Consider the following 26,382-nt stretch of genomic DNA (forward strand, 5'->3'; position numbering starts at 1 on the left):
TTTTGAACGGTAGTGTGTACGTATACCATCTCAACTGCACAATATGGCTTGATTGATTTCTTCATCCCCGTCGCCCTCCGTGCTCACCCCTTGATCAAGAATGCACTGACATAACCACCCCCCCCCCCTCAAACAATGCTCTGAATCCATTGCCTCCTCTTGCCAGTGGAGTGGAGCCACATGCCTGCAATTATACCCCTGCTCCTGTCTGGTCCTTTCAGTTCTGGTCTGCTGGGGCAAGGAGAGCTCTCTTCCATGTCCTCTCTCCTCTGCTTTGATATGCTAATCAGCAGAGAGAAGGGCTCCAGAGTAAACAAGAGCTTTGATTTTTTTCCTCTTTTTCCCCCCCCTATGGCACACATGATAAAGATTAACTCACTCGAGTACGTATCAGCTGCATCCCTCGTGTTGGACGTTTTTTTGGCGTGAGGAGGAGAGCGGGGAAGTGGCTCATATGCATAATGTACACACGCATTCCGTTCCATTCCATTCCCTCCCACTCATCTCCCTCTCACCACCCGGAGGCTGTGGCGTTAGTGTGATCTGGCAACACTTTCAGAGCAAGTGCATAACGACTCGTGAGGATGGGCTGTCATCGCACACGTACACTCAACCGCACGCACACACACACGCGGAAACGAGACACAAACACGGCTAATGAAACGCACTCGCACTCATAGATCCACGCAAGAAAGGAATACAGGAAGGGGGCGGGGCATCTTGTGTGAGAGTCTTGGTCAAAGATCACTGGTCACATTTTCACGGGAGAACGTATTTGTGTTGCTTACGGGGAATTGACACTAAAACCATTCAACAAAAACTTTATTAAAACCCGATCTCAAACCGACAAAAAGTGAAAAACTTGTATGATCTATGAAGACTTTCAATAGTGAGATAAGTCAATAGCAGCATTATTAAATGAATTAAAGCAATTCCCCCAAAAAACTAGTGCTGTCAAACGTTAACGCGCCAACGGCGTTTAACGGCGTCAACGCATGACGCGTTTCCTTGACGACTCACTGGAAAGAGACGCCATGTCAACGCGACTCCGGATTGTTAAAATGAGTTTTTAAAGTAACGCAAAACTTTAAAAACAGAGGCACACATACGCAGTGCACAGGTACGCTTGTAATTTGTAGCGCTGCTCTCTTTGTTTAGTAAACAGACCGCTCCAGTTCGACTGTGGGTGCGCTAACGGCGCTAAAAGGAGCTAATGCAGCCAACTGGTAAATGGTGCCTGGACTCCGGTGTCGCGGCACGTAAACATGGCGTCGTGCGCGTCTTTTTCCGGTCAGTCGTCATGGAAATGTGTCGCGCGCTATTGCACAGCACGGCAAAGTCAAAATAGACGAAGAGACACTGCAAACAAAATCAGTGTCAAACTAAATGTGATTATTCTTTTTGCACTCGGAAGCAAAAGCAAAACTATCTGCCTCCATCTCTGTATCACATCCAACTAAGAGTCATATTTTACGTTGAAGGATTACAACTAAAGTTTAGGGCAACACCAACATTTCACAATACATATGGACCTGTATCTCCACATTCACATTCATTTCTTGTCATGTTATTCCTCCCAAAAAATCTCTTTTGTTACTCTTCACTCCCTTTATAACCTTTATAATCCAGCTGAATCATCATCAGATGATTTTCTGTAAACTTTACGAGATAAAAAAAAATGACAACGTAAACACGTCACTTTTATTTTGACGACCTTCTCGCTGGGTCGGAATTCGAGCTAAGAGCGAGCTGGGAAACAACTGAGCCTCTTCTGACTAATCCTCCTTGGATATAAACTTCAGACAGGGCACCGTGCAGCTCTTTATCTGATATGGACGCGCTGTTTGTTTTTTTGTTTTTTTGAATGATATGCATTTGTTTCCATTAGTAGGAGGGGGAGGGGGAGGGGGGGGGGTCAAACATCTTGCAGGCTGATGTAAGACCAGACAGGAGACAGTTGGGCAGTGATCTCTGTCTGGATGTCTGACTTGGATCAAATGTTGGGACGGAGTGACCAGACCGAACGGAGGGGGATCTACGGGTGGAGATCAAGGACAAAAGAACACACACACATACACACACACACACACACACACACACACAGTGTGTGGCCCTGTGGAGCAGAGTGGAGCCTCAGCAAATTGATCAGAATAGGTTTCTGTGTATGGATTTAGTGGGGACAGACTGGGACAGTGGCCGCTTTTTTAACAGCGAAGACCACCAGGCAGCCAGGATGCTGACGCAGCCCCTGGCTGCAGGAGCATGAGGAGGAGGTGCAGAGTTGCAGCATTTGACCAGACGTCAACAAGTGTGCCTTTAGTGGGCAGGAGAGTACAATCTGGCAAGTGCACACACGTTTGATAATTATGTGTTAAAGCACTTTTTCTTTTCTTAACGAAAGTGCTTAACGGACCAATCGAGCCGACTCTAATTATTACAAGGCGCCCGTCTTGCCTGGCGAGGCAAGGAAACAAAGATGCCCAACAGTTCACTCACACAATGAGCAAGCACTCGGGAAGAAATCTCAAGACAGAACCAGGCTCAAAGACGTGCAGCCATCTGCCTCGGCAGGTTGGGGTGAGAAGAAACAAGTGTGTAAAAGTAGAGTCGACAGAGGGGAACATTCTAAAATCAAAATTCTGCCAATTTTTATCCAGTATAAATAAAGAGCTTCTTCTTCTTTCCTTTTCACCTCATGTCAGACCTGCTGCCGTTATCAATAACACTCTATCATCACAAAAACTAGTTTTGACAGAGAGAGGCAGATGCATCATCTCCACTAGGAATTCCTGAATGTATTGGTATCCCACGGCCAAGAGGAAAAGAAATTTGGGAACAGACACATACATTATGACTAGTTGGTGTCTGTGCAAACCGTTTGAATTCAAATTTTTGCATTATAAACCCTTGTGAAAGTCGGCAATGTCAAACTCTCCTCGCTTTTCCCCACCTGTCCTCTCTCACACATTTTCTCCTTTCACCACAACCGGCTGAGGCAGGTGGCTGAAGAAGTGCAGAGTCTCTCTTTTTCATCATTATCTGAAGCAGAACTATAGTCATTTATCTTGTTTTCGTATTGATTTCCTTATTATTTCATACTTCGACCTTGATGCGATTTGTGGACGCTGTAACTCTGCAAATAGCAGAATATCTGATGTAAACGTGTACTGGATCATTTTGTTGCTGTTCAAACGTAAATAGATTTGGTCATTCCTTTACGCCATGACATGACATGCTTACAACGCCCTCAGGTGGCTATAGCGAGAGACAACCTGGACAAAAATAACCATCAACCATAGAAAACATCCAGAGAGAGTGGAGAGCGACTGACCCTACCTTCTTAGTTTTGGTTTTCTTCTCATAAGTGTCCGACAACGGTTTCTTCTTCGACTGCTGCATGGCCTTCGCGAACAGATCCTCAAACTCGTTGGTGTTGACGATGTTGGGTTCCTCCAGAGAGCCCCACAGTGTGTTTTTGCTGTAAAAGGAAGCAAAGGTTTTAGTCCGTCATTGCATCTAAAGGATTAAATCATAGATTAAAAAAAAAAGAAAAAACGGGGGTTCACGTGACAGGTTAAAGACATCAAGGCTACTCAGAGCTAAACAAAATGTGTTCTATTTGTGGAATATTATTTGATGTTGATGCAACCTTCCCCACTGTTTGCCATTTTCCATCTCACTGTCCGACAAACACTTGGCAAAGATTATGGCCTCATAATCTCTGCTTTAAAAAAAAAAAGAAAAAACGCCGTTTATGAGCAAGGCGATAAAAATAACAAAAGACTCAGGCGAGCTTGTTTCTGTAATAAAAGGAACATAATTTCCCGCAAAAGGAACAAGAACACAGGGGCGGCAATGTCGTGTTTCCCCAAAGTTGCCGAGTAACGTCGGGGAAAAACAAACAACAGAAGGCAGAAATAAGAACAAGAGGTGTCTAAAGTCAAGAGGATGTTCACTGTGTTGTTACCAACCTGAAGCACAACACATCTGTCTCTGCTTCCCCTAAAACCGTTAATCCACAGACGCAGTAAACAGCCCGATAACGGAAGAAAAAAACCTATTCTAAAGACAGACTGTGGTATGATGACAATAAACTACAGATGTCTAACTACTATCATTTCACAGCAGTCGTCGACGCGGGGCCACAATTTAATGATATTACTCGAGTCGATCTCCCCTCAAAGTCAAGGCCCATTTACAGTGCGGCGAAAGAGAATCTGGACCCAACGCACGAACGAAAGACGCTGGCAGCATCATCAAGGCTTGAATATCCGAACAATCAAGTGCACCGCCAGGGTGGACTCGGGGTCAAGCAAGTCCAAGCGTTTCAGCGTGCAGCTGGCCCTCCTGTTGAAGTGGTGAGGAGTATTTAATAGCGCGGCTAGCCAAGAGATTTTTCGTATATTGAAGACTGTCCTGAAATCCTCCTCCTTTGTTAGGAAAAGCACAGCCGTCAGACTGCGGACCCGACAGTGCGGGAAACCTCGCTCGGAAAAGAAAAACGACATCCAAAACACCAAGAAATCTTTCCGTGCAAGACAACGCTCATAATTGACTAGATTATGACTGTAATTGAATTTAAATCCCCTCTTCTCCCCCCCCCCACCAAAAAAAAGAAAGTCTGTCCAGCGCACTGCCAACTGTGTGTGTCGGCTTCAAACCTTACACACAGCTAATCCTGCTACAGTGAAACATCTGACCCATTTAATAACCCCCCTTTAACTTGGCCCTTTACAGTTAAATTTATAGCACGACATGAAGCTGTTGTAGTGTAGAGTCAGTCTGGGCCCCCAGAACTGGCTCAGCGAGTGAGAACCACAGCGGAGCTTCAACCCAGCCATGGAAATACAAGGCCATAAAGCTGGAAGACCTGGCAGCCACGAGGCACAACGACCACAGCCACTGCAAATGGGCTGGATAATACACTTGCAATTACAGAGCATCTCAGCAGAGGCTTTAGATGTGGCAGTGTAGCGCCCGGCCGCGACTGTACTCTCTGATATTTACACCAAAGACCCCCCCCCCCCTTCCCCCCATTAAACCAGGTTCAGTGATCCTTTTACGACTTCATTAGAGATAACAGCGGTTTCACTTTCACATCGCCGACTGTTTGATACGTCCGTCTCGCCCCCGGGGGGTGATTCTTCACAATCACACAGTCAGTATCATACTGAGCTAAACACGGCGTGTAAAACATGTCGAGAACTTGGTCAAATAACCGCATGTTAGGCAGGTCAAAGGTCACTGGGGAAGAACGTCTCAAATGGAATAGGTCACATTTCTGCATTAAAATGATGAGATTTATGAGAGTGCACTTTCACTACATTAGACCAAACACTCTCTTAAATCATACCGCTTTAGTCTGGCTTTAACTGAGGTTTATTTCTATATTTTTCTCGTTATTTAAACCTTAATTATGTTATGTCTTCTATCCACAGTCTGCTTTATTTCTATACATTCTATATCTTTTGTTGCTTATTTTACTGGTTCATTGCTTAATTATTATATTATTAAGCAATTAAAACACATTTTCGGATTTTTCAGCACCTTTAAATGTGAATATCTTATAGTTTCTTTGCTTCATATAACAAAGACATCATTCAAACGGAATGATTTGGGGTTTTTGGACAAAACAAGACATTTGAGATAAGAACATCATCCTTTCCAGGTCTGACAAACACTAATCAACATTTTATGGACCAAACAATTACTCGATTATGAAAATAATCTTTACTTGCGGCCCTAATTTTTTTATTATTATTATTAATTTTCTTAGTTTCATCTTCCTTACATGTGGTAGAGGTGGGTGAAGAGTGATTGGTTCGGTGTATGCGTCTACAAAAACTACAAGTTTGTTGTTTTGATTGATTGAAAGACCTATGGGGCAGAAATGGCGTACTGCGTCTTTAATTGAAGGCCCACCCTGACCTCTTTAGCAACATGACAACGGGAATCGAGCCGTCATACGTACTTCTTGTCCTGTATCTGTATCCTGCTCCAGTACAGAGGTTTCATGGGCAGGGCTGGCTCGATGGCAGGCTTCCGCGGGCCCTTCTCCACCGTCATGCCGAAGCCTCCCATGGGGGGAGGAGGCGGAGGACCGCCGCCTGGAGGAGGCGGAGGAGGGGGTGGACCAGCACCAGGTAGACCGGGAGGTGGAGGTGGTGGTGGTGGTGGCGGCGGGCCACATCCAGGGAGAGGAGGTGGTGGAGGAGGAGGTGGTGGTCCTGCACTGCCTGGTAAAGGGGGAGGAGGAGGTGGTCCTGAAAGGCCTGGCGGGAGTGGAGGAGGAGGTGGAGGTGGAGGTGGGGGGTTTAGACCGATAGAATCCAAGTTGAGTTTCTTAGGCACGTTCTGGTTGGGGCTTTGAACATGGCCGCCGTCACCCTCGGGGCTTTTGATGAAGGTCTCCCTGTCCGTCTGGATGCTCACGGTGCGACAGGTCCTCGGCGTCAGGTCCTCGTCGGTGGACACGGCGACGTCGCGGACCTCGCTGCGCGGCTGACCCGGAACGTACGACTTGTCTCTTTGCATGTTGCCGATGACTCCCTCCATGCGCGACGTCGAGACGGCGTGCTCGCCGCGCAGCTGAAAAACCTTCAGCTCAAATTCGGACTGTGTGGAGCAAGAGAGGATAAATACAATTAAGTCATTTAACAATCAGATTCATAACTGTAAATATAGTCTGGTTTCTTTGCTTCTGTGACAGTTAAACTACCGTTCAAAAGTTTGGGGTCACCTTATTTTTGAAGGAAAAGCACTTTTTTCAATTAATATAACAGTAAATTAATCAGAAATACACTCTATACATTGTTAATGTGGTAAACGACTATTCTAGCTGCAAACGTCAGGTTTTTAATGGAATATGTATAGGTGTATAGAGGCCCATTTCCAGTATTCTAATGGTACATTGTGTTTGCTAATGGCGTTAGAAGGCTATTGGATGATTAGAAAACCCTTGTGCAATGATGTTAGCACAGCTGAAAACTGTTTCGCTGGTCCTTTGATGAAATAAAAATCATTATTTCCAATCTTCTCAATGTCTTGACTATATTTGCTATTCATTTTGCAACTCTTTTGATGAATAAGAGTGTGACTTTTAATGGAAAACACCATTTTATGGACCAGTCAACTAATCATTAATTGAGAAAGTCTCAAGAGTGTAACATCTGACTCCAAACAGTGAAAATCTACCAAACGCAGTTTTCATTTGACATTTCAAACAGGGAAAAACAACCACGACTAAAACAAAGAAAAATTCCCTTTTCCAATACACATGTTCCGTGTTAACACATGTCAGTTCAGAAATGGCATTAGGCACGTTCCTAGCCCTTGTGGGTTGACTCAGCATTTTGTCCTTTAGAGTATAACATTGAATGAAAGGCTTTTATGAAGACAGGCAGTCAAAAAAAGGTCAACGAAGAAATGAACCAGTGGCGCAAGTTACACAACATTTTTCGAGAACTGCATTCCTATTGGACGAACCAATTAAAATGTGCTTTTACTGTTTTACTTGCTCATACACGAGTACAACTGTGCATAACACAACAGCTTAGTTTGATAAAGTCCAATTAATCTATACTGCAGCACTTCAAAATATCAACTCAGAGCAGACTTTGCACCGGATAAGCTGCTGCAACTGAACATTTCGTGCTTACTTGGCGCCATCTTGTGTTGAGTTGCGTTAACTGCTATGAGAGACTAGATATTCAAGAGTGACAGCATCTGAATTCTTGTCACTACTCGACGTTGCTTTCACTAATGCGTGTCATTTAGAGCTGAAACGATTAATCGATGAATCGATTATTCATCTATTACTAAATTAATCGTCAGCTATTTTGATAATCGATAATCGGTTTGAAGCTTTTTTCAGGATTAAAACAAGATTTCTGATTGTTTTAGCTTCTTAAATGTGAATATTTTCTTTGTTTCTTTGCTCCACATAACAAAAAAATCATTAAAACTGAATGATTTTGGTTTGTGGACAAAACAAGACATTCGAGAACATCATCATTTCCAGGTTTGACGAACATTGATCAACGTTTTTTAACATTTTATGAACTAAACGATTCATCGAGAAAATAATCGACCGATTAATCGATTACCAAAATAATCGTTAGTTGCAGCTCTAGTGTCATTATGTTCGTTTGCGTCACTCTCATATTCGACTCTGTGCTTAGATCACATGATAACTTACATGCATCTTCTCCAGCTCTTCCTTGCACTCTCTCTTCAGCTGAAAGAGGGCGGCCTGGTGTTCTGAAAGGTGCAAGAACAAGGAAACAAGGTCACTAGATACTGTACACTGTGGTGTGAATATAGCTTAACAATGCCACGTTAAATATATATATTAAAAAAAAAAGCTTGTGTTTAAGTCAAGGGCCGTCACTACAACTCGTGTGCTTAGATGTTAAATTCTATTCAAGGGTGAGTCGCTATATTTATCACTAAACCAACCAGTTTGAATTGTGCTGCCGGCTGAAGAAAAAACACAAAACCAAAATAGAAAAAAAAGAAGGTTTGTCTGTTGTTACTGATAAAATCAAAGCAAGGGATTTAAAATGCAAGACAACAACATGAGTCACATTCATGCTGGTAGCGAACTGACGTCAGGATAGCAATCATTCTTTCAGCAGAGGTCATAATGTTCTTGCAGCTCATTAAATATTTTGGTCTTCAGCCTGTTTTTCACATTAGCGGGTTTCTGAAAGCTGAGAAGTTGCACGTGGATCGCTAACGTGCGGTTATTGCGGTAATTTCACGCGCGATGTTGCAGGAAGCCGGAGAATCAGCGTCTTTGTCACCAGCGAGGAAAAACACCTGCACATAGTTTCTAATCTTTTAGTTTAAATATGTTTTACAGTGTTCAAATTTCAAACATGCAAAATCTGGTGTTCACGTACAATCGTTAACTATTTTAAACATGCAGTGATTTGTAAATAACTGCCATATATTGAAAGTTATTCTTGAAAAATTTGCAAAAGCACTCACAGGAAAATTTTCTGGCTCCTTTTATGGTTTAAAGTTTGGACATTCTTAATTATTAAAGGGTTACATTTAATGATGCAGTTTGCAGTCAATAATTAATATCAAGCCTGTTTTGCAACCATACTTTTAAATGAGAGCAAAGCCTGAGGATTGCGGCCAATTCATCACAATAATCTGCATATTGCTCGTCTGGACTTAATATTCCTTGTGCTATGCTCTTTCTTGTTGCGGTTCAGGCGTCGCACGACCAATTTCCTCTGATTTCATTTTGTAGCCACGAGTAACGAAGATGGTTAGGGGAGTAAAAGCAGGGAAATTAATTTAGGGAAGTGTAGTGGAGTAAAAGTGACAGTTGCCACAAATTAAAATACAGATATGTGAAAATTCTACTTAAGTGCAGTAACAAAGTATTTTTAATTCATCCGCTGCGTGTGCGTGCGTTCTGACCCTTTTTGTGTTTTTGTGTCATTACACCTTTTCGAGTACAAGATGGACCAGATATGGCACGCTGCCCAGAACGCACTTGAATCCATTTAGTAGGGGGTTTTTTTTCCCACCCACACAAACAGAACTCTCTGTGTTTTTTTAATGGATTTAAAAAAGGGTAATGTACACCCTGTTGCTGATAAATAGCTATCTGTATTATCTGTCGCTATATACAGTAGAATAGCATATAGATGCTCAAAGTCTGACCTAGAATTTCCCCAAACAAAAGGACAAGGGTGTCCACCAGTGTGTCACTATGTGGGCTGTACAGTGATGATCCTTTGTCAGCATTCCTGCTCTTGGATGTTATGTTAAAGCTACTTACCCGCCTCGGTGTACTTGAGTCCCACCTTCTCGTCATCATCTTTCGATCTGGGTGGGGGCCACACGGCCTGCAGCCTCCCCGGAGTACGGTCTTCACTGTCAGTAGGCGACGTGACCTCCGTCTGTGGGCAGGAAACGCACGCAACAATAAGACACAAATATTTACGATTTCTTATCTCCAATCGTTGTAGTAAATACAATTCAACTGTGCAACTTCAATATTCCAAAAGAAGCGGTGCCATTACATACATTCTCCTCTGTGGGACTTTTGACTTCAGGGCTAGGAGACTTGGAGGTTCGCTCAAAAATCAACCTCAGATTTTCCTTGTCGTTCTTGATTTTCTTTTTCACCGCCTCCAGATCTACCTCCTCCTTTGTAGCAGATTTAGAGCCAAAGATGTTCCTGAAGGTTTCATAAGCCAAGTCCGAGGTTTTCTTCTTTTCAGGTGTGGATGTAGGCGTCTCTGGGCCAGAGGCTTTCTCTCCTGTAACCTCCTCAACTTTCTCAGAATCTTTCTTGGATGGTTTAGGATGAGCATGCTGCCCACCCTCTGACTTTTTGACGTCACTGTGGCTCTCGGTTTTACGCAGATGACCGAGTTGCCCCATTACAGTGCTTCTTGTATCCGAAGCAGGTTTAGGCTCTGCGTGTTTCTTGGCTGGAGAGACCGTCCTCTGATCAGGATAGAGCTTGGCTTTGTTTACCGTCTTCTTCAAGTTGAGCAAGGCCAGGTCAGCGTCCTTCTCCCTCTGCTTGATCTCAGACATCGTCTCCCGTTCCTCACCCACTGCTCCTTTCTTCAGAACCCTTAACCCACTGAAAAGAGCTGGCATCTGGAAGGAAGGGGGTGAAGAGAGGGTGGCGTTCTTGGAGGGCGAAGAGGAAGAAGATGTAGAGGACGGTGGTGTGTTTTTTTCAGGCGTCTTCAGATTAGTTGTTTGCTTTGAAGGACTTTGCCGATAGCTACCCAAGGGGTCTTTAGATGTAGATAATGGTGACGCTGGTTTCTTCAAATGTAAATTAGGGATAGTCGTGTCTGATTGCTTCACTGGACTCAAGGATGCTTGAGGTGACACTTCAGGAGTCTTTGAAGGACTGGCAGAAACCAAAGACACCAGACTGGAGCGAGGGGTCTCCTCCTTTTGTGTACTCTTTAAATCCTCCGTCTGTCTCGATGGAGAAGCTGTGGTACCACTTTGACCTTCATGCTCCAAAGAAAGACTTCCAGATATGATGGAGGGAACAGGCTGAGAGCAATCTATGCCAGCATAGCCGTCGTCATCATCTGCTCCCACGTTCTTTCTACTGCTGTTGCCTGGCTCCTCAGAAGCTGCAGTGGTGGTACTCTCATCTCCTTGTTTGGTACCTGGAACTGTTTTAGTGCTGGGTTTGTTAAAGTTAGAGTAGAGAATCGCCTCGACGGGGGATTTCTCCTGAATTTTGTGTGTTCTGAACACAAGCAGTTTACTTTTATCTTCTCCTTCACCCTGGTTCCCTTCCTTGTCTTCTTTAGGTCGGTTGGGCTTCCTGGACTTGGCGAGCATCTGTCTCAGGGTGCCGCCGCTATTAGACGTCTCCGCGTCTTCATTTTCCGTGTCACTATTATACGTTTCCACCATGGTGACCTGGACCAGATCCGGGTCCTTGACAGTTTTCAATGACTCTGCCCTCTGGCCCACATCACAAGAAACCGCTTCATCCTCTCGATGCTTCTCTTTTAGCGTGTCGTCACCATTAGTCGCCGGATCCCCTTCAGGAGGAGGTTTCTCACCGTTTGACAGCTCTCTGAAAGACGTCAGCAACGGTGAGTCCACGACTGAAGTGGCAGATCTGTCTCGGGTGAAGAAACTGCTGAAGACGTTGAGTAAGGAGCTAGCAGGCTGCTTCCCCAGCTCCTCCACATTATTACTTTCATTATCCATTTTGCTCCAAGTGTCAGGTAAAACTTAAACTCCAGCAAAGTCTACGTTAAAGATGTCACAAAAGGTTAATCTCCCTACTTCCAGTTGTCCAAGCTGCTCCTATTCCACCTGTAGAGTTGACCGAGAACAAAACACCTTTGTCTGGGCAAATATACCCGAGCTCCTCTTTCCTTCTTTAGGTGTCGATTCTTGATTCTCATGTCACATAAAGACTACAACAGACGGTATGTTGACAGTAGTACAGTGCGCTCCCCCCACAACTCCCATGACGCTGCGAGCAGTGTCAAGCTGCTCAGTGACTGGAAGCGTGTCATCCCGTAATCTCCCCCGTGGGAGAGCAGGAGAACAGAGTTCACTCGTGTCTCACAAAAGCATTCTCCAAAACAAGCAGAGCAGCAATCCATAAAATCCTTCTTCTATGTTGTCTCCATGACTGAACTGCTCCTCTGGCGTGGATATGACCGTTTTAACATATCAGGGAAACCACTGTGAGAAAAAAACAAACTGCCCAGGTTGGGACAAAAAGTGTCTCACTGGTCGACCCAGTCTGAGGACGCCTCCCTCCAGGTTCCTCCCTTCCTGGGAGGAGACCTGCAGAGCTTTGGCAGCACAGGTGTCTTGTTACCCTCTGCACACTTCCGTAAAATGGCTGCAGAGGTAAACACAGGAGAGAGGTGAGTCTGTGTTGAGGTGGAGAGAACTGCAGTGGTTCAGTTCACCGGTGCTCACAGACTTGCAGTCAGTGCAATAAAGGGCTTAAGACGCCCGTGTAGACCTGCATGTCAGCTCCAGCTCCAGTTGTTTTTTTTTTGTAAATGTCCGTAAAGAGGTTTTTGGAAAGCCAAGCATTCTTCAAATGTGGGCCGCGCTTAGCAACCAAAGGTCACTCCTTCTCGAAAGCATTTCTTCAGACTTGCCTCGCTGAACCTTATCTAAACTGGAACTACCACAAACAAAAGGGCAGCTTTTAACCCTTTAACACCTAAGGCTCGACATTTTTTTTTTTGCTTATTTTAACCATAAAATATGCCAATATCTGGCATTTATTAAGAATTTACTGCATGTTAAAACACCGTTTTAAACAAAAGGTTTACTTGTAAAAACACTGTAGTTGTACATGAACAACAGGTATAGCATGTTAAATTTTACATTTGAACAGTATGAAGGAGTTTCTTTGTCTCTCAATATGCAAAAACAGGCCAAAAAATGGGAACTATGTACACTATGTCCTCTCTGGCGACAAATACGCTGATTCTCCGGTTTCCCGATACAGCGAAAGTGTAATAACCACATGTTGCCTTTGACGTGCAACTTGTCGTGAAACGATTCGTCAAACGTGTCGTCAAACGATTCCGCTCTGCGTTAAAGGGTAATATAGGGTTTCTTTAAACAAGAAGAGCGAGTGAAAATAATTAATAATGGGGAGAATTAACTGGAAATAAACCAAGCTATAGTTGGATACAACCAATAAAACTATGAACCAAAAAGAAACCAGGTATAACTGCATTCTCCTAGGGTTTATTTTCCACAATTGGAGAGAGGGCTTATGTGGTCAAGGAATTAAGTTATGTAAGAGCAGCGGTATTTCTCTCTCTCTCTCACACACACACACACACACACACACACACACACACACATGCAGTAAATCCCCTGTACTACTTTTACAGTGTATTCACTTTTACAACAGGTTATAATAAAGTCATCTTTTATGTTACGCTACATTCATCAGCCCATAATGACAAAGTGAAAATGGACATTTTGAGACACTTTATGCATTAAATGACCCTTATTATTATTATTTGTGAATAATGAATGAATGGATGAATCTCATCACTGACAAGTTAGAAATGTGCCCGACCAATTTGCATCTGTCTGCCACGTATCTTGTCCCGAGATGACAATTCTGATCATTCATTGTTGGCGAACGGCTGTTTCTAGAGAAATGGGAGGAGCCTGAGCTGTAGTTCATGTGTAGCTCCCATAGAACGGAAGTACCAATTAACACTGTTTCTTTTTGGTGTGTATCCGCGACATTACCTTGTTTACGAAGCCCTGAAGGTTCGAAACAAACAGTTCAGCCACTGCTGAGAAAGTTGTGTTGTATTGTAATCTCGGGCTCAGCGAGATCTCTGAAAAAACCCGGTCCGGTTACGTAAACATCGGTTCTCCCAAACAGCGGATCGTCCTACTCCGGGCACTAGTCCGGGCACATCCGGTTGCGTACATTGAACCGCAAAAGAAGAATAACGTCAGTTGTGGAAGTGTTTCACGAGCGTCAGTGTCTTCTGGGAGTAGTGACAAAGCCATTTTTAAACATTGTTCAAACAACGTTTTGATAATGAGTAGCAGTGCATCCACCGTTCCAGAGGGGGGAGCTGCGCTTCTTCTGTGCTAATTACGTCACTTCCAGGTATTGGCCAATCACAAGAGAGTTGGGAAAGCTGACGTTGGCTGGCCAATCACAACACAGTCTGTCATCTGGGGGTGAGATTTCGGTCTGAAACGGCGCGTCTGACTAGAGCTTCAGTGAGGAGAGATTTCTATCTGCTCATTTACAGCAACTAGGAGGTTTTTGAGCATAAAAACAAGTTAATGTATGCAAGTAGAACTCCATAACTCGCATATATGTGCAACAGGACCACTCTATGTGAGCTTTAAGTTTCATAGCGAAGGCTTATTGTGAAACCATGGGGTACCAAGACTTCCACAACACACCAGGAACTCCCGACTCATTACAGACCTTCAAATCCCTGATCAAGACCCACCTGAAAATGAGTGTTACACAGTCATATAAATATACTGTACATGTTCATATCCAAGCTACAGATTCCAGCTCTATCAACACGTACGCCGTAAAGCCAATGTGTGTTTTTGTTGTTGTTTTTCTCATCGGTGACACCAAGTTCGTGAGATGGCTATCCCTATTCATAACACTGTGACTGCAGAGAGCTGATTGTGGACACGATGGCCTTGTGTAATGGTATGCCAACAGATTATGCTCTATTGTGTCTTGGCTGGGGAAAACAATACATGATGACACTGCAGTAATATATAACCTGCCTAAAATATATATATATATATATATATATATATATATATATATATATATATATACCACACCCGGGTAATCTGACTCATCTGGCAAAGGAATGGAATCCTTCAAAGTGTAATGGTAGCTTTTTGAAACTGTGCTGCTCGTCTTCTTCGGCGTATTTATGTCCTTAAGCAACACGCTGTTTGCTACAGGCCGTTTTAGACGACCCACAAAGATAAACCACACACTCTGTGGCAACACATAATAGGTTGCAACCTCAGTCAAATAACAATACATAGTAATTATTATCATCAGTGGCCGTCACCGTCTAAAATAAGCGTATAGGGAGTGTTCAAAAGTGACTGGAGGAGTAAGTTTCTTTTCTGTGTTGAACTAAAGAGGTTTGAGTGGAATGTTCTCAGTTATGGCTCAGGAACTAAGTCTTAAGATTAGCAGCCGTGACCTTTTAATCCATTTGGAAGAGTCCAACAAAAGGAGGGGGGGGTAACAAAAACATCCAAAATATGCATTACATATTTGTCAGTTTTTGTCTTTTGAGTGCAGACTGGTGAACAGGAAAAGTAGGGATTGAAAAGATGGTTAGTTTACTTGATAAACACTATATTATTACGATATTAGATATATTAGATTTTTTCCATAATCGATTAATCGATTTAATCCATAACGTACATATCAATCAGTTTTTCTCAAACCTGGAAATGACAATGTTTTCAAATGTCTCATTTTTGTCCACAAACCAAAATGACTCCGTTTTAATGATTTCTTAGTTATATGGAGCAAAGAAACCAGACAATAGTCACATTTAAGAAGCTGAAAAATCACAGAAACTAGCTTTAATTCTTTAAAAAAAACCCACCAAAATTAAGTACTTTGCATTGAAAAAACTCAATAAAAGTGTTTTATTTCCTCACCGTGCACTCAAGTTTAGGATAATAGGGCGTGTCCCCAATGATGTCATCCTCAGGCGGCGTGATGCGCAGGAAGTCCAGGTGATCGGGGCGTGGCACGCGAGACAGAGGCTCCTGAGTTTCATCGGCGTCCAACATCCAAATATCATCCTGGCGCAAGAGGGACTCATCTACACAAACACACAAACACAGCCACAGGGTAATTAACGCTCTGCGTTGTGCAACGGTGTCATGGCATGGAAAAAAACAACAACAACAACAACAGAAAATGTGTCATAAAACTAAATAAGTAACACAGTGTGAGGTAAGTTCTGCTCTTGTGTAACCTGCATTGGTTACTGAAGTAGAACAAGGCAGGTATCAGAGTCTTTAAGCATCAAACGAGCAGCGAGAGGGTGGATTTTTAACTGCAGGCCCAAGAGCAAGTGGTTATTTGAGTTAACACCAACAGAAAGCTACTGAGTCAATAAAGTAAATGGACAGGGAACACAAAACCTGTCAAATACACAATAGATTTGCACTCAAAACTGTCAACTGTACAGTTAACTGTGGAAATTATGACTTCATCTTCAATATGGATTGAAAGACACCGCCCTCTACTGGCCGAGCATATACATGCACGGCACAATTTAATGGCACAGGTAAAACTTTACCTTAAAAAAAAAAAAAACAACTGAATACAAATTAACACTGCAAAAAATTAAATGATGTACTAGTGTAATTGACTTGAATTCAGTGTATTTATCTAATCACACCATTTTTTAAGATTTATTCACTTATTATGGCTCAAGATATGCAAGATAATTTGACTTGTTTCAAGAAAACTTAACAAGAGCCATTTTCTTGCTGCACTGGTAGATCAGTTTCCCTTAATAGTGCTTATATTTTCTTGTTTTTTAGAGTGAGTCTGCATAGTGTTCCTCCTCATCCTCCTCCTGCCCTTGTGTCACGGCCATCACACAAATAACATGGTACTAACGTCAGGGACCAGGCAACTGCTGTGAAATCCAACACAGAGGTAGACAGGACATGTTAGTTATTTCTTATATGCATAGAAACCCAATATTATCCCACTTTAAATATCCACTGACTTTTTTTGGTCAAATTTTGAAAAAAAAAATGTTGGTCAATTTTTGGACAAAAAATGTTTTGGTCAAATTTTGGACCATTTTTTTTTTGTCCCATTTTGGACAAAACGTATTTTTTTGTCAAATTTTGAACTTTTTTTGTTTTTACTTCTTTCTGTCAAATTTGGACCTTTTTTTTTCTTTTTTTGTCAATTTTTTGACAAATTACTTTTTTACTTTTTTAGTCAAATTTTGGACGGCAATTTTTTTGGACTTTTTCTGGTCAAATTTTGGACAACATACCCCGGTATGACTTTTTTGTCAAATTTTTTTTTTCTTTTTTTGTCAATTTTTGGACAAAAAATGTTTTGGTCAAATTTTGGACGAATTTTTTGTCACATTTTGGACTTTTTTTTTTTACTTCTTTTTGTCAAATTTTTGACAAATATCTTTTTTACTTTTTTGGTAAAATTATTATTTTTTTGGACTTTTTCTGGTCAAATTTTGGACAACATACCCCGGTATGACTTTTTTGTCAAATTTTAGACAAACTTTTTTTTTTTAACGTTTTTTTGTCTAATTTTGGACAAAAATATTTTTTTCAAGGGAGTCATGTAAGAAAAAATAAACACAGTATGGGGCAGCAACAGAGAGCAGATAGAATATGGTGGGGGGGGGAGGGTGCAGATCTTGAAGCACGGTGACCTCAATTTTCCTACAGCTGTAAGACAACACCTTCACCTGTTGGCACCAGAATTATGAGCTGGAAACTAAGAAACGAGTATCACTTTCGGTTCGATGAGACGCCAAAGCTAAAGGCAGGCAGCAGCTTAATGAATACACCACGAGTCTCTCTGTCATATGCTTTAAACTCAGGGTTGTACACACACAAACAGGTTTATGCAGCTTTTCTTTTTCAGGACAATAATGCATCGGCTTCCTTGCAGTTGGACAGGACAATGCACTCTGTCATTCAGGAGGCAGTTACAGCGCCTGCAGTCCCGTTCTAGTTATCTGAGACTTGGACATCGGGAAAAGAATGCAGGATTAGATGAATAACTTTTCATTATGATAATGCCGCACTGCATGTTCCGGCAGCGGGGAACTGCTGACTGTGGACTGGGACTCTTCCAAATGTAGAATTAAGGTCAGACTGAGCCAAGAAGAGAATTAATCAATGAGGAACAGGTCTCTCTTTCTCTTCCCGTGACAAACTATTTGATAGAAGGAAACAGTGGACACACTATTGATGTCTTTGGTCCATTCCTTAATGCCTACAAAAACATTAACACTCAAACGGGCTGCGCACCTTTGACACATTTACAACCACCTCAGTCACCAGGTTTTATATATATATACGAGGCGGCCCACACTGCCACCATTTGGACAGGCAGAGAAAAAGACACTGCAGTGGAAGAAGCCCTGATGCCAGTGCAGCAATGCTGGAGACTTAATAAACACAACATCAGGTTATAAGTCACTGCTCTTATTTACACACATGCACATGTTGAGCTGAAGTTTAATGCCACTGCAGAGAACGCTGTGTGCTTATTGCCTTTTAATCTCCCTCCCTGCTGCTCCAAATAGCCAAGACTAAATCAAATTGTCTGAGTGGACAGAGCGCAGATGGTATTGTGTTTGTCTGGCGGCGGCCGACATAAAAACATGAGAAAGTAATGCCCTGCTAACAGGATCTTCCCAAACCAAGGTAACATCAGTGCACCAGATGCTGTCCGAGTACAGAAAAGAGGTGTTTCCTTAGTGCAAACCTGCAAGCGTGTGAGCTTCTGCAGTAATGTTTGCACTGTCATTTTAAAGTCGTCATGTCTCTGTTTGGCACAGCTCAAGAGATCAAGTTTGAATCTGATCTCTAGAGGTGGGCGTGTCAGTGATGACGGATTAATCCATTTAAGAATTCAACACCTAGTCATCACTCATCCAGTGGTCAGAGACAGCTGTGCTGTAGCTGCACTGGATGCGACCACAGGGATGTACACAGGGGTGTAACGGTACACTTAAGTCAGTTCAACGGTTTTCGGTTCGTTATGTACCTCGGTTTTAAAGTCACGGTATCGTTCATAGTTAAAAAAAACTGCGTGTTTGTCAGAACGAATATAGTTTAACTAGTAAAGAATTAAACACAACAGCTAAACGGTTTTAGCTGTCAGTGTGAGACATACAAATAAAATGTATAGCACATGTACTGATGCAATTCTCCAAAAAATAAAATACTTCTTACATAAAAGTGCAACTGCAGCATTAACTTAAATGACAGCCTATGTCTTTTCGGTATAACTAAAAGAAAATACTGCTGCAAACAACACGGTCTTTGGGCACTTACAACGTCTCCAGCCGTAGAAAATACCCTTTCGCTAGGGACAGAGGAGCAGCGACGGTGATGATAGCAACACCTGGACGGTACCTGTTCGACACACAGCTTTCTTCTTCTTCTTCTTTCACCGTTTTCATCATTAACCTGGACTCCGAAGTTATATCCCATAATTGGGATATGAATGACAGGGGGGAGGGCGTCTGCTAGTTTCGGTTTCCTGTTGTCGTTCGCCACCATGCAGTTCGCACTCTGTTCGCTAGCCGTCGCGCTTTCGCAGGGACGGCGTAGCTAGCATGCCCGCTACTTGTGCTACTGCGTACGTGCGGTCCGGGCCGGCGGGGAACTCCGACTTCAAGTTTTAAGTTCCGCAACGCAAAACAAGCCCGGTACATTCGCCACATTAACGCTATGTGCGCCACTTTTACGGACTTATCTTAAAAAGGTAATAAAAGTCGATAAATCAAATTTGGGAAGATGAAGTCTTTATTGCGAGAAAAAGTCTCACGTATTGCGATTTCACAAGATCCGCTCGGGGCCGCGCACGTACACGTGACGTTATGACGCGCATTGCGAACGCGCTCCTCCTGGCGCTCTGTAGATTTAATTGCAAGCTAAAACTGTTTTGCAAGTTAAAAATGTGTTGCTGATTACAGCTTGAAGTGGTGATAAGGTGTTAAAATATTTTTGAGGTGGTCTTGGAAAAAGTCTTAAAAAGGTATCGAAATTATCTTCAGGATTCATGCATATACCACGATCACACTATTTATATGCATTATGGCTGGGAATCACAGGGTACGACGCACAATACATGGCCCACGATACCGATAATATCACGATACAATATATTGCAAGATAATCACATAGCGATACATCACGATATATGTCTAACTGAAGAAAACAAAAAAGGTAAAACTTGCAGGATTTCTCTATTTATTCACAACATAGAGAAAAAAGTGCATAAAATGCATCTCTGAACGTAGCCAGTATCCCGATGTGAACTCCCAAATCGATGCATGCGTTCCCATAAGTAGAGAAATTTAACAAATTAAAAAAACGACTTCCTTTCCGGTTTCCTCACTCTTATTAAAAAGACACTCAAACTGATTCATCCGGCACGTCCACTGTTAAACTACCACTACTAAAATCTATGATATTAGACACATTCAAAAGGAAAACAACTGGGCCATCTGGCCTGCTTTTAGTAAAGGAGGAGGATTATAGATTTTGATATAAATCATTTAAAAACACAGGATTTATAAATAACCCCGCGCTTGGTTGTGACCGTCACAAACAGACAGCCTTGTTGGCCGCGCATAGCTGTCATAGCTGGGCTGATTGACCGGTTTGGCCGTCAGTCCTGCAGGTCCATGTAAATAATAAAGTGGAAAAGCCCATAAAGGAGTGCTGCTGTGCTGCAGGGCTGCAGCGCACGACATGAATCTCAGCGTTACTCATTTCAAACGCAGCTCTGGAGGCTGATGGGGATAATCGAGGTAATGGGAGAAGGACGTGTGCTCTCATTGACATGACAGGCCACTGACTGGGAGACAGGGAATGTAGTTAACTTGTGAGACTTTGGCCGTGTCCACACAAACAGTAGGGGGATATTTTTGAAAATGCATCTTTTTGGCCTTTGACAGATATAAAAACTGTTGGTTTTAGTGTCTGAAAGTGCTCATACTGGAGGTTTTTGGGCGCTTTATGACACACTCTGCAGACATGTCACGGCGTTAGACATTTTTGTTTTTCCAATCTGATTGATTCATTTTCACCAACCATATGAACACACCTGAGAAAAAAAGTACTAAAAATGTTTAAAATCGGATTAAAATGTGTGAAATTTGGAAATACGTCCGTCTATTTTTGTGACTTCTGCACAATTATTGCTACTTTATGTCACTACTAAAAATGTAATATGATATTAATCATAACGCATTTTTTAAAGATGCAAGAATGTGGCCAAACAACAAATTAAAAAATGTTTAGGTTTCGTTTTCTGACGCAACTGGCAACCCGTGGTTGCTCTGCAGCTGAGACTCTACTGACTGCAATGATTGGTAGACGGCGGTAGGTGGCGCCACATGCCAAAAACATGATTTCAAAACATAAACATGATTTGCAGTCTGCAAAATATGTTTTTTAATGCAAATATTTTATTTTTTAGCTGTACTGTTATTGTTGGCGAGTTCAGTTTGTTATATGAACATTATTCCTGAGTCTCTGTGACATATTTAGATTTATTACATAATGCACCTTTAAAGCCTGAATATGTGACCTATTGTTTGCCAACTCCAACACGTAGAGACGCCTTCGTCTGTTCCGCTTCTCAACGGCCAACAAGGCAGTTATATCGCCACCTGTTGACCCGTTTTTTTGACAGCACTTAACAGTGTTTTTCTGTGTTTTCATGTGGCCGAGGATGTTTTGGGGAACTCTAGGATTACTTTTAAATCCATCCATTTTCTTTATCCACAGAGGGTGCTGGTGCCAATCTCAACAGTTGGCCAATCCATCACTTACGGTCAATTTAGAGTGTCCGATTTACCTAATCCCCATACTGCAAGTTTGTTTTAAAATCCAGAGGAGGAACTCTTCAAAAATACCCGCCTATATGTGGACTACTTTGTCCATAAGAACACCTGAAAGCAGAAAATGGGACACAGCTAGGATGGATTTTGTCCAAGGTGGACGGTACTGCGGCAGGAGATTCTACGTTCTATGAATAAAACCTTTGTGGCTTGTTTCTGTGTGTACAGACGCAGCATGAGACACACACATGGAGAGAGAGAGAGTGCATATTTTGGAAGAATCTACTTCATTATGAACAGAACAGGCCCTTGTACTTGGCAGCGCGCTCTCCGTTGAATGACAGCGAGGGCCGGGAGAATGCACTCCTGCTGATCAGTTTCATATGACCCTGCCTGGAACGCATCGAGTAATCCGATTATGGTATTGACAATAAAATAAGGGAGGAATTAGGGAAGGGTTGGGATGAACGGAGAGCATGTAGAAGGACGCAATGATGTGTTCACAGCTTCTGAAGCTCCTACACTTTAAAATGACACTCTCCGTGTGCATTAGCACATTCATTAACAAGCACCGAGCTTCAAATGGCCGAGCAGAGAGAGATTAAAGTGGCCCGATTGTAATTAGTTTGACATTTTGCAAACCCCTAGCGACGAGGGCCCGAGCTTCACACTGACCCACTTAGCTCTTCTTGGCTGGACCCCGTGATGTTCATTTATCCGCGTTAGCATCCGAAATGTGAACAGCGAGGACGGACGACAGGGATTGTGCCTAAGATTATAAAGCAGGGGCGTCAAACTCGTTTTCACCGAGGGCCACGTCAGCATAATGGTTGATTTAATTCTAATGAAAATTTGGGCTGAATAATTTGTGGTTCTGCCCGTGTGTTTTCTTATCACCCATTGTTCAAAAACACACAATATTGGAATTAGGTAAATTGGACTGGCTGGTTATTTGTCTCTATACGTGTCCCTGTGATGGACTGGTGACCTGTCCAGGGTGACCTGTGTCACCCTGGACCCCCCCCCCCCCCCCCCGCATTGAGCCCCATGTCAGCTGACCCTCGTGTGGAGGATAAAACATGACGCTGGCAAAACCACTCTTGATTTCTAGGACGAAAACTCAAAGCTACGAGTCGCTTCCTACATGTATGAGTATGCAGTTTTAAATCTGCTTCGACGACAACAATAAAAGCTCTAAGAATGAAAATAGATCGTGAAGCATTGGTGCAAATTCGCCAAAAATCGCCAATTTCGCCAATTAGTGAACGTTCAATCCAAGATGGCGGCTTCGCTGTTCATTTTTGAGCAGAGGTGTCAAACATACAGCCCGTGGGCCAGAACCGCCCCCCCCAGAAGGGCTGATCCGGCCCGCAGGATTAGCTCATTGTTGACATACTATACTAAACTACCTGTGTGATGTGTCAATGGTAAATTTAGGGATAATATTATTGAAATTGCAGTTATTTTTCTCATATTTTGTCAAAAAAAGATACTTCATTAAATGTAAAACAAGGGAAAAAAATCTGAGTTCTTGTTGTTTATATGTTATTATGCTATTTTTTTTTTTTGGTCCGGCCCATTTGAGATCAAATTGCGCTGCATGTGGCCCCTGAATAAAAATGAGTTTGGCTATGAATGCGTGCCGCTCGCTGACACCTGATCGCTTCTTACAACGTGTGTGCCAAGATGTCCGAGGGCACACGGGGGAAACGGTCCTCGCAGTGGGAATTGATCCAACTTATTACCACATGAGTAAACCTGGGTTATTCATTGGCCTATCCACCCACTGAGCTGATTCTCTCCCCTCTCCCTGAGGCTGTGGCAGAGCTGATCATTGCTGGGATGTGCTGTGTGGTGGACATAACACAACTAGTCTATTATGTAACAACTCCAGCACTCTGGAGCTAAACTAGGTGAAAGGAAGAAAAAGAAAACCTGCATTAACCCTAGGTCCATTATTAAATTACATCATGAATGGAAGGCCATCTGTTTGCTGCTGCAGATTAAAGAGATTTAAACGTCTATGCTGATTTAAAAGGAGGGGGGGGGGGGGGGGATTATGCTTGTTACAGAGGTAGCTAATGTAATAATAATAATAGTAATAAGGCCTCATCCGTCACTAATCAGACGACCAACAGTAGGAGAATTAGCTTGGATTCTACAGCATGGAGTGATTCTGTTGTAGAAACATCTTAAAGAAATGTCAAACATTGTGTCTTTTGCGAAGATTATGCATGTTGTGATTGTGTTTATTCCGCCATCAGGCAGATTATACAAAAAGAGGAAAGCACCTCTGCAAATACGGAACGTCTAATCTTCTTCTTCTTCGCGCCGACTGGGGGGGTTTAGCGGATCCCTCAAGAGTCCAAATTGGCAACGCTTCAGTTAACGCTGTGTTCTCAAGGGTCAGTTTAAACTACTCGGTGTCAACTTTTGTCAGCCTTTAATCTGGGACACTCCCACTAATCTCTGCCAGTGGATCATCAGTGATATACTGTTCTCAGGCTCTGCTCGGCCCTTGTTCAACTCTGTTGGGTAGTTTTTGATTTGTGGTCATCGTGTTCCAAAGCCAAGGTGAGGACACGGCAGTTAAAAAGCTACCAAAGACATTTCACAAAACATTTCTCTATTCTCTATTGAAAATCTAGCAGCTTTCATGCTTCATGAAAGCGTGGATGACAGCATTATCATCAAAGCAGGGTTGCTTGAGCTGCCTGTTGAAAGCTTTTGAAAGAAAACTCACCTGTTGTCGTGGAGTTGCTGGAGGAGTTCCACTTGGAGGCGCTCGGCCGCCTGCTCAGGTTCAGATCCAGACGCGTGATCGTCCGCCTGTTGCCGTTCCGGTCGACGACCTCGGTGTAGACCTTGGGCTCGGCGTCCGCGTCGCCGGCGTTGTCCACGTCGGGTTCCATGTCCTTGTCCGACAGCAGCAGGATGCGGTGGTTGAGTTGCGGGCTCGGCTGCTTGGAGGGCAGAGGGGACAGCACAGGGGACATGCTCTGGAGGCTGTTTGAAGCAGGGTAAGAGGTGTTAAAGACGCCGGCCAGAGAGGAGGAAGAGGGGCTCTTTGTGTAGGATTCGGCTGGGAGTGAATGGTTGGTGGTAGTAGACAAGGGCAACCACAGTTCTTTACCCGTCTTTTCTCTACGGACTCCCTGGTCTCCATTTGACCGTCCCCACACAGCCGGACCTTCACCGTCTGGGCTCGTACGGTTGACATGTTGCACTATCCCCGCCAAATCCTGCACTTTAGCTACCACCCTGACCCCCGCGCTCCTGGGCGGCTGGGTGGACGCGACCGTTGACGCATTCTTGGACGACGTCTCCGCCGAAGACTCAAACCTCTTGCTTGGACGAAGGTTGCTTCCACTTTCCCGCCGCGACAGTCCTTCGATCAGTCTGCAAGAAGACGACTCGTAACCCAGCTCGCAGTCTGAGAAATCGTTACAGAAGTACATGTCGGGGTCAAACGTCCGGTTGTCCTCCATGAAGTCCCAGCCCTCTTGGCCGATCTGGAAGGGCTCCTCCATTGGCAGGATGGGATTACTGACTGCGCTGACATAAGAGCCAGTAGCTGTACTGTTCGAAACTGGCGTCCCTGAAATCCGCTCCACTGCTGAGGCTGCAGACTTGGACACACTCGTCTGAGCAGGACAAATCCCACTTGTTATTTTCTTCTTCATCTTGCCGTGTAGGAAATCCTCAGCACTGTCGAATGTTTTACTCCCCAGCTTTCTCAGCTTCTTGCTCTTGGACGTGGTTTTCTTCTGATCCGGAGACACGGCTAAAGTACGCTCGCTGTTGTTGACAACGTGACCTCCAAGGTGCACTTCCTGACCGTCCATGTAATCCTGGAGCTTCCCATCCTGGTTACCCATCCTGACTTTGCTGGCACAGTCCCTGCACAGTGATAAGAGGTCCGCCAGTAACTGGCGGTGCTCCGCCGCCAGCCAGCAGAGCTCTGCAACAGCTTCCTTTGTCGTCGAGTTGAGGAGTTGGCCCGTGGAGTCAGAAGACTGGAGTCTTTGTTCGAACGCAGCGAGATCCTCCTTTCCCCTGTCATGGTTGTTATTACCAAACCTTACTGGATGAGGGGCACGGCTCTTGTACTTGAAGCTCGGGGCCGGCCTCTTTGGGTAATACAGGCTGATGTTGCAGAGCTCGTGGATGGGCGCATACAGAACCAAGATGGCGTGCGTGCCCTCCATGATAGGGTGCTACGTTTAAATCACTGTGGTTGACAGAGTAAATTGTCAGTCCCCAGAGTGAGTGACTGGGCAGAGGAGGATTTGTGGTAGTTCATCAACCGGCCTGTCCAGATGCTGTCAGAGAGAAGGAAAGTAGCATGCGGCAAATCAATCAGACTTTGCAGACACAGAATGTAGGATAGCAAAACGTCAAACACTGTTGAAAACAACGTTGACAATGAATAAATAATAACTCTTAGTGCTGTCAAACGTTAACGCATGACGCGTTTCCATGAAGACCGTGCGTGACGTCATGTTTTTACGTGACTCCCGATTGTTAAAATGAGTCTGTGAAGTAACGCTAAACTTTAAAAACAGGAGGCGCACATACACAGTACACAGGTACGCTGGTTATTTGTAGCGCTGCTCTTTTCGTATAATAAACAGACCGCGCCGGTTCCACTGTAGGTGCGCTAATGGCGCTAAAGGCACTAAAAGGAGCTAATGCAGCTAACGGAGCTAACTGGTAAACGGTGCCTGGACTCCGGTGTCGCGGCGCGTAAAAACGTGACGTCACGCGCGTC

The 26,382-nt window shown here is 43.6% G+C and overlaps 1 protein-coding gene across 1 annotated transcript in view; it reads right to left on the minus strand.

Annotated features, from left to right (window-relative positions):
• The window catches only part of LOC310942286 (formin-1), a gene marked incomplete at both ends in the record, with an annotated part of 54,565 nt that extends 28,746 nt beyond the window's left edge, over positions 1-25,819 (minus strand). Inside the window, 6 exons of the mRNA XM_083907643.1 lie at positions 3,337-3,478; positions 5,972-6,615; positions 8,198-8,259; positions 9,800-9,920; positions 15,688-15,854; positions 24,355-25,819. Coding sequence (XP_083763769.1) covers positions 3,337-3,478; positions 5,972-6,615; positions 8,198-8,259; positions 9,800-9,920; positions 15,688-15,854; positions 24,355-25,819 — 2,601 coding nt within the window. The remainder of the gene's footprint in view (positions 1-3,336; positions 3,479-5,971; positions 6,616-8,197; positions 8,260-9,799; positions 9,921-15,687; positions 15,855-24,354) is intronic.
• Between the last annotated feature and the right edge of the window lie 563 nt (positions 25,820-26,382).

This window comes from Microchirus variegatus, assembly GCF_963457635.1.
Source record: "Microchirus variegatus genome assembly, chromosome: 21".
Taxonomy (NCBI): domain Eukaryota; kingdom Metazoa; phylum Chordata; class Actinopteri; order Pleuronectiformes; family Soleidae; genus Microchirus; species Microchirus variegatus.